The 9,207-nt window shown below is 45.8% G+C and overlaps 1 protein-coding gene across 1 annotated transcript; it reads right to left on the bottom strand.

The window, feature by feature from the left end:
- Positions 1-406: 406 nt before the first annotated feature.
- LOC147959335 (uncharacterized) lies at positions 407-934 on the bottom strand. The gene has a single exon (XM_087532606.1). It carries the CDS (start codon positions 932-934, stop codon positions 407-409), a length of 528 nt encoding a protein of 175 aa, XP_087388732.1.
- Between the last annotated feature and the right edge of the window lie 8,273 nt (positions 935-9,207).

Genomic DNA, 9,207 nt, shown 5'->3' with positions numbered 1-9,207 from the left:
GACTGTTGGTCTGCACCGCACAGGGAAGAGTGGGGGGCTTGCGATGGAGAATGACGAGGAGGGGTGCGCCCCCCCAACCGCCAATGTCGCAGACATGGAGGTCGCTGCCCGTGGGGAAAACAGCATGCCCGCTGCCCGTGGGGAAACCGCATGCCCAAGATCCCCGGCGCAGCGGATGAGATCGAGGTCCTTTGCGGAGTGAAGGGCAACTTGGAGGAGCGGCAGCTGCAGACCACGCATCTCCCGCACACGCCGACGCGCTAGGAGGCCGCGCGCAGTAGCCTGCAGCCTCACCGCCGCCGACACGTGGCGGGTAGTGATCCAAGACGGAAGCGGTGACGGCGACGGCGGGGACTGGACTTGGTGGAGCGGGACTCCCGTCAGCGCGGTCGATGCGGGGCTGGAGCTAACCGGCGGTGGCTGCGGTAGCGGCTGCGGCGGTGGCGCACCGGGCAGCGGCTGCTGCGGTGGAGCACCGGGCGCGGCAGAGGTCGGGCAGGAGCGGCGGCTGCCAGTGCAGCCAGGGCTGGGCGGTGGTGGCGATGGATGGCAGCTGCAGTGGCCCAGCGAGTGCGGCGAAGGCCGCCTGGTGCAGCGGCTGCCACGACAGCCAGGACGGGGCGATGGATGGCAGCTGCAGCGGCTGCTGCAGTAGCCCGGCGAGCGCGGTGGGGGCCGCTTGGTGCGGCGGCTGCCACGGCAGCCACGGCGGCGCGGTGGCGGTGATGGGCGGCGCAGCCGGGTGTGGCCCATAGGACCCGGCCAAGAACTGGTGGATCTCCTGGACCGCCTGTGTTAGGTCCCGCAGCACCCCGGACACCTCCGGGGTGAGGACGACAGGGGCGGGCACGACGGAGGATCCCGGCGCGGGCAGGAGCGGGGCGACGGTCGTGACCGACAGTGGAAGAGACGGGTTGGGCGGCGGTGAAGACATGATCGAACCGAAGCTAGCTGATACCAAATTGTTATGACGCTGCTAGAAGGAGGGCGCAAGAAGGCCGGCCGGGGGCCTTTTTCCCACGGCCGGGCAAGATGGAAGGATTTCCTTCTTAATTCTTGCTTGATTAGATTGATACATCTCCTCTCTTTATATAGAGAGGTTTACTTGACTCCCAAGCAAGGCTTACTTGACCCCTAAGAAAGCGACTCTTATCTCTAATTAACCCTAAGACTAACGGGCCCATTAGGCCCATTACGTACTCTAACATCTTTGTCCTAGAACAGCACCAACAGCATAATCACTAGCATCACACATAATTTCAAAAGGCAAGTTCCAATCAGGTGGTTGAACAATAGGTGCAGAAATTAAGGCTTTCTTGAGTGTTTCAAAGGCTTCAAGACAATCATCATCAAAAATAAAAGGAATATCCTTCTGCAAGAGACTAGTAAGAGACCTAGAAATTTTAGAGAAGTCTTTAATAAATCTCCTATAGAAACCAGCATGACATAGGAAGCTACAAATACCTTTGATGTCCTTAGGACATGGCGTTTTCTCAATAGCATCAACCTTAGCTTGATCCACTTTAATACCTCTTTCAGAAATTTTACGACCCAAGACAATGCCTTCATTAACCATAAAGCGGCATTGCTCCAAATTCAAGACAAGGTTTGTTTGTTCACATCTCTGCAAAACTCGATCAAGATTGCTTAAACAATCATCAAAAGACTTCCCATAAACAGAGAAGTCATCCATGAAAACCTCAACAATCTTTTCACATAAGTCAGAGAATATAGCAGTCATACATCTTTGAAAGGTAGCAGGTGCATTACATAAACCAAAAGGCATACATCTATAAGAATAGGTTCCAAACGGACAAGTAAAAGTGGTCTTTTCATGATCAGGTCGAGAAACAGGTATTTGTGAAAAGCCAGAGTATCCATCTAGGAAGAAAAAGTGTGTGTGCTTAGATAATCTTTCAATCATTTGATCAATAAAAGGCAAAGGGTAATGATCTTTTCTAGTTGCTTTATTTAATTTTCTTAAATCAATTACCATTCTATAGGTTGTAACAATTCTTTGTGGAATGAGTTCATTCTTATCATTAGGAACAATAGTAATACCTCATTTCTTAGGAACACAATGAACATGGCTTACCCATCTACTATCAGCTATATGATAAATTATACCTGCTTCCAGAAGTTTTAATATTTCTGTTCTTACCACCTCTTTCATCTTCGGATTTAACCGATGTTGGTGATCAATAACTAGTTTAGCATCAGGTTCGATATTAATTTTGTGCTGACATAGAGTGGGACTAATGCCCTTTAAATCATCAAGAGTATATCTGATACGTCTCCAACGTATCTATAATTTTTGATTGTTCCATGTTGTTTTGTTATCAATCTTGGATGTTTTATAATCATTTTATAGTCATTTTATATCATTTTTTGTTACTAACCTATTAACATAGTGCCAAGTGCCAGTTGTTGTTTTGCCATGTTTTTTTACATCGTAGAAAATCAATATCAAACGGAGTCCAAATGCCACGAAACTTTACGGAGATTTTTTATGGACTAGAAGGAAGATGTTGGGCCCTGGTTGGACCTGGGGGGAGTCCCGAGGAGGGGACAACCCACCAGGGCATGCTAGGAGGCCCAGGCGCTCCCTGGTGGGTTGTGCCCACCTCGGGTGCCCCCGGACCGCCTTGATATGTCTCTAACGTATCTATAATTTTTGATTGTTACATGCTATTATATTATCTGTTTTGGATGTTTAATGGGCTTTAATATGCACTTTTATATTATTTTTGGGACTAACCCATTAACCAGAGGCCCAGTGCTAGTTGCTGCCTTTTGCCTATTTCAGTGTTTCACAGAAAAGGAATGACCTTCACGAGGATATTTTTTGGAACAAACACAATCCAGGAGACTTGTAGTGGAGGTCAAGGAAGCAACGAGGCGGCCACAAGGTAGGGCGGCGTGCCCAGGGGGCAGGCGCGCCCCCACCCTCGTGGACCCCCTCGTAGCTTCACCGACCTACTTCCTTCGCCTATATATATGCTTATACCCTGAAAACATCGAGGGGAGCCACGAAACCACTTTTCCACTGCTGCAACCTTATGTACCCGTGAGATCCCATCTGGGACCTTTTCCGGCGATCTGCCGGAGGGGGGTTCGATCACGGAGGGCTTCTACATCAACACTATAGCCTCTCCGATGATGTGTGAGTAGTTTACCACAGACCTTCAGGTCCATAGTTATTAGCTAGATGGCTTCTTCTCTCTCTTTAGATCTCAATATAAAGTTCTCCTTGATGTTCTTGGAGATCTATTCGATGTAATTCTTTTTGCGGTGTGTTTGCCGAGATCCGATGAATTGTGGGTTTATGATCAAGTTTATCTATGAACAATATTTGATTATTCACTGAATTCTTATATGCATGATTTGATATCTTTGCAAGTCTCTTCGAATTATCAGTTTGGTTTGGCCTACTAGATTGATCTTTTTTGCAATGGGAGAAGTGCTTAGCTTTGGGTTCAATCTTGCGGTGTCCTTTCCCAGTGACAGCAGGGGCAGCAAGGCACATATTGTATTGTTACCATCGAGGATAAAAAGATGGGGTTTATATCATATTGCTTGAGTTTATCCCTCTACATCATGTCATCTTGCCTAATGCGTTACTATGTTCTTGTAAACTTAATACTCCAGATGCATGCTGGATAGCAGTCGATGTGTGGCGTAATAGTAGTAGATGCAGAATCGTTTCGGTCTACTTGACACGGACGTGATGCCTATGTTCATGATCATGCCTAGATATCATCATAACTATGCGATTTTCTATCAATTGCTCGGCAGTAATTTGTTCACCCACCATAATATATGCTATCATGAGAGAAGCCACTAGTGAAACCTATGGCCCCAGGGTCTACTTTACATCATATAAGTTTCTCATCTACAATTCTAGTTTACTATTTATTTTGCATTCTTTATTTTCCAATCTATACAACAAAAATACCAAAAATATTTATCTTATTATCTTTATCATATCTCACTTTTGCAAGTGGCCGTGAAGGGATTGACAACCCCTTTATCGCGTTGGTTGCAAGGTTCTTATTTGTTTGTGTAGGTACTAGGTGACTTGCATGTAGTCTCCTACTGGATTGATACCTTGGTTCTCAAAAACTGAGCGAAATACTTACGCTACTTTGCTGCATCACCCTTTCCTCTTAAAGGGAAAATCAACGCATGCTCAAGAGGTAGAAAGAAGGATTTCTGGCGCCGTTGCCGGGGAGGTTTACGCCAAGTCAAGTCACGATTTGATCTCCCATCAACTTGCCAATTTCTGGCGCCATTGCCGGGGAGATCTACACTCAAGCCAAGACATACCAAGTACCCTTCACAAACTCTTATCTCTCGCATTAAATTATTTTCCATTTGCCTCTCGTTTTCCTCTCCCCCACTTCACCATTGTCGTTTTATTCGCCTCTTTTCCGTTCGCCCTTTTTTCCGTTCGCCTTCTTTCGCCTGCCTCTTGTGTGATCATGTGTTAGATCATTTGTTTACTGACACGGTTGTACACCAAGGTGTTTACATAATGTAGCGACCCGACCCAAAATCGGTCAAGTCTCTGTGTAGCTGTACCATCCCAAGATCATGCTGGCACACACAGTACATTGATGAAAAGATTCAAAGTTCAATCACACCTGAATTTATTACACGATTCTCATATCAAGTCTTTATTACAGTAGAATAAATTCAGCCGAAGGCCAACTCATGAGAAATAAACTAAATAAAGCTGCGGAAGCGTACACGAATAGCAAGTCCATCCGACTCCATAGGGCAATCGCCAAGCGTGGATCGTAGCCTCACTCCTGGTCGGAAAACTCCTCTGCAACATAAGACGTTGTAGCTGTGTAGGTCGGCATTCTGAATATGCTGGCAAGTCATAGAGAGAACAACAATAATAATGCTAACACTATATGCAATTTGGCTGCGGGGCTCTAAGTTTTATGTTTTTGCGAAAAAGCCAATTTTTCCCTATAACAAAGGACTTGCTTGCAATTACTAAAAAATGTTGGTTGTTATTGAGATGGTTCCGCCAACCAATGTCTCATACCCAATTATTAAATAACCCCTCAATTAATTTATTAAATTCGGTGTTGAGATTTCCGAAATACTCCAATTTCCAGAGGCTCATTTGTCTGTAACCGGGGACACGGCTAATCGATTAGGTTGTTACTCTGCAGAGTCTTGTGCACTTTACCCGCAAGAATCGTTCCCTCCTTTATGTCCTCGCACTGCCTGGTGTTTGAAGACGGGATGAACGAAACAGGGTCTTCCGTAGAGTTTCTCTGGGCACTGCCGGTGCCTATCCATGTCCTACCATTCTTCTACATCTGCTGGCACCGTCCGTCCAGAGTCACGCCTAGGGTCAACCCAGCCAGAGCCCATAATGGCTTGCGGCTGCACAGGTAAGCTTCCGGTCAAGGGGTATCCATCCGTCTCTTCGTGGCTGGGTGAAGCTTTCCGCAAGATGTCATGGCGCTTCTCCATGCATCCCGGCCATCCGCTGGTTTCTCCAGGGTGCCCATCAACCGTCCTCCACCCAGTAGTGAATTTGAAGTCCATCTTGAGCTTGAAGTCATGGGGTAGTCATCATCTTGACTCTCACATCTCCCTTATGAATCACTCAACCAACCCCGTCTACGAGCATAGCAAAATAAACTACATCATCCCAGGCAATGGTAACAAGGGGAATTGGGTTCATCCTACCTCATGATACTACTCAAGAACATAACTTAAAATTCTCCTACTGCATGCATGGTGGGGAGGAACAATTCTAATGCAACAAAATCATAGGTATTGCAAAAACATGATCAAATGACTTGCCTGGCTGACGGTCTTCAAATGCTAGTGACTCGAGATAGCAAGCTTCGCACTCCGGAAATTCTATCGAAGCAAACAATAATCATATAAGCATACAACCATACCATCACTTAACGTAACAACATGCTAACATAAATCACACAAAACAATCAAAACAAAAACCAAAGAAAACTCAAAGAACTCCAAGCCAACAACTAGCAAGAAAAAAATAAAAAAAATAAACATTTTTTCTGCAAATAAAAGTTCACCCTCTGTAACTACAGAAACTAACCTAAAATAAATTATAACATAGGTAAAATAAAAATTAAAAAAACTAGAACAGCCGAAAACCACAGCAAGCTAAAAAAACTAGAAAAGCTTGTTTTCGCATAAAAACTATTTTTAATAAAGACTATAAACGCCCAAATAAATTCCTACTGCTAGACAAGGTCAAAACAAAGCAGTGACAAAAAGAATCACTAAAATAAAATAATCCTAACTCAATTTATAGCAGAAAAACTAATCTGACTAAAACTAATATAAAACAATTTTTAAAAACCTAAACATGGCCGAATCTAATTTTCTACATCAACTATAGGAAATTTGCAAACTAGAGCAAGAAGAATCAACTAAAAATATTAAATAACTTAAAAGATATAGATTTTACAAAACTGAAACTATTCTGTTAAAAATAGAAACGAAAATTAAAAATAAAACACCTAGGCGCTAACGGGCCGAAATAGTGAGCGCTCGAAAACTAAACAGCGCCTAAGCGATTAATAGACCACTCCGTCCACGGGCTAACAGAAATAAACTGATCGGGCCGGTCCAACTAAACCACAACTTAAAATAAACCGATCTAATCGAAACTAAACCGGTCTACTAAAGAAAAACAAAACTCTTCGCGTGATCTAATCTAGTCCCTAGATTGGAAATCAGACGGTGGTGGGGAGTCCGGTGGCTTACAGCGGCGGTCGACGGCGAGGTGGGCTCGGGCGTTGGTGGCAGGGGTGCTCCGGTGGTCCGGGGCGGCGGCGGAGTCGTCGGGCGGGTGCGGCAGCTCGAGGGGAGCTCGGGGATGGAGTTAGTGGAGCTCGGGAACGACAGAGGCGAGTGGGACGAGCTCGGCGGGGCTCCTGGTGCTCTGCAACTCCGGCGGCGGGCGGTGATGCTCGGGGCGTCGGCTTCGGTCGTTCCTGGGCGATGAGAGGATGTCAAAGATGTGCGTAACGAAGAGGGGGTTCGGGTAAAGGTGCTTAGAGGGGAAGAGAGGGCTCACCGGCGTCGGGAGTGGCGGCGAACCGAGGCGACGGCGGCGAGATGCGTTCGGCGAGGGCGTGGGTGGTGGTGGGTTTCGAGGTTAGGGTTTTAGGGGGTTCGAGGGAGGAAGGGCGTAGGTATTTATAGGACATCAACTTGGAGGAGGGGGCAGCTTCGGAGCGCGATCGCGGGAAGATCGGAACCGCGGCGGCGCTCGGGCGTGCTCTGGTTCAGTTTCGTGAGTGAGGGGTTGGGGATGAGGGCGGGCCCCGCGGGTCAGTGGGACAGAGAGGGAAGGGGGCGAGCGGGCGACCGAGGGGAGAGGGGTTCGGGCGCGGGCGCGCTGGCCTCCTGTTGGCTGGGCCGGCTCGGGTGTTGGCTGGGCCGGTTGGCCTGGCTCGCGCCTGGGTCTTTCCTCTTTTTTTTGAATTAAGGCAGAGAGAGAAACTAATATAAGCGAAAACTATAATATTTTTATATAGGACATATATATATTACTAAAATCAGAAAAATAAATCCTACAACATGAACATTTTTCCACAGGAAAAACAGAAACAAAAAAATAAAAAAAAAATTTGGAAACTCCGAATAAAATTCAAATTTGAATTCAAACCTTTTGGCAATATTTTCTTCTGACATTTTTGGAGTGTCATGTTAGCTCCTCTCATACTTTTTCTCAAGTATTTGTCAGGGATATTGAGGTAGATTTTCAAATGCCAAGTTGAATCCAAATTAAACCAAAACTCAAAAGCCTCTGAAAATTTCCAAATGCCACACAATTCAAACAAAATGCATAGATGCTTAGCTATTAATTGTAAAACATTCCAAATTGAAAATTTGGGATGTTACAAACCTACCCACCTTAAGATGAATCTCGTCCTCGAGATTCGGGTTGGCTAGCAAATAGGTGCGGGTGGTCTCGGCGGAGATCTTCTTCTCGCTCCCAGGTGGCTTCCTCCTTAGAATGATGACTCCACAGAACCTTGCAAAACATGATGATCTTGCTGCGGGTAACTCTATTCGCAGTCTCGAGAATCCTAACGGGTTTCTCCTCATAAGTCAGATCACTATCGAGCTGTATGGCCTCTAGGGGCATTGTGTCTCTCAAAGGAATATCGGCCATCTCAGCATGGCATTTCTTTAGCTGGGAAACATGGAAGACATCATGAACTCCTGACAATCCTTCCGGCAATTCCAGCTTGTATGCAACTTCTCCTCTGCGTTCAAGGATTTTGTAGGGGCCAATGAGCCTGGGTGCTAATTTTCCTTTAACACCAAATCTCTTGATTCCACGAAGTGGGGACACACAGAGATAGGCTCGGTCTCCAACTTCATACGTTACCTCCTTGCGTTTACTGTCGGCATAACTCTTCTATCTCGACTGGGCTATCTTGATTCTATCTCGAATCAGCTTGACCTTCTCTTTGGAGTCTCTGATAAGATCGGGACCAAAAAGCTTTCGGTCTCCAACACCATCCCACAGCAATGGTGTTCTACACCTCCTTCCGTATAGAGCTTCGAAAGGGGCCATCTTCAGACTGGTCTGATAGCTGTTGTTGTACGAGAACTCTGCGTATGGAAAATTGTCATCCTAGCTAGACCCGTAGTCTAGCGCACAGGCTCTCAACATGTCCTCCAGAATCTGGTTGACTCTTTCGGTCTGTCCATCTGTCTGCGGATGAAAAGCTGTACTGAACTCCAGCCTCGTACCCAAGGTTTCATGCAACTGATTCCAAAACTTTGAGGTAAATTTGGGATGTTACACATAAGCAGAAAAATATTACTGCTTAGATCATATAGGTCACAAGAAAGGTTATTGGAACCAAGGATAGTACACATACTCGAAATCAAGCTTGTTGTTCAAGGCGAAATAATATGACGAGGAAGATCGACGTAGGGTTAGCTCATCGTCGAAAATTGTGCTCCGAGAAGAAGGACCAGGTAGCACAGTTAAAATTTAGCACATTAATGATATAGCCGATCAAGCTAGCAATGTTTGAAGGATTATTAAACTTGTAAGCAATGAGAATTACTTAGAGTTATTGATTCGGAGTGCGGAATAAATTCACTTATCAATGTTCTCGTGTGACTAATAACTCAGAACTCGGGGAAAATCTGAAAACGGTGAGAAGCAATACTAGA

Source organism: Triticum urartu, chromosome 7A (assembly GCF_056163025.1).
Source record: "Triticum urartu cultivar PI428250 chromosome 7A, HENAU_Tu73, whole genome shotgun sequence".
In the NCBI taxonomy this organism is placed as follows: domain Eukaryota; kingdom Viridiplantae; phylum Streptophyta; class Magnoliopsida; order Poales; family Poaceae; genus Triticum; species Triticum urartu.
This window is presented reverse-complemented; position numbering and strand designations above follow the sequence as displayed.

Excerpts from the sequence above, each read along its gene's own strand:
- LOC147959335 (XM_087532606.1), bottom strand. The coding sequence starts at position 934 with ATGTCTTCACCGCCGCCCAACCCGTCTCTTCCACTGTCGGTCACGACC.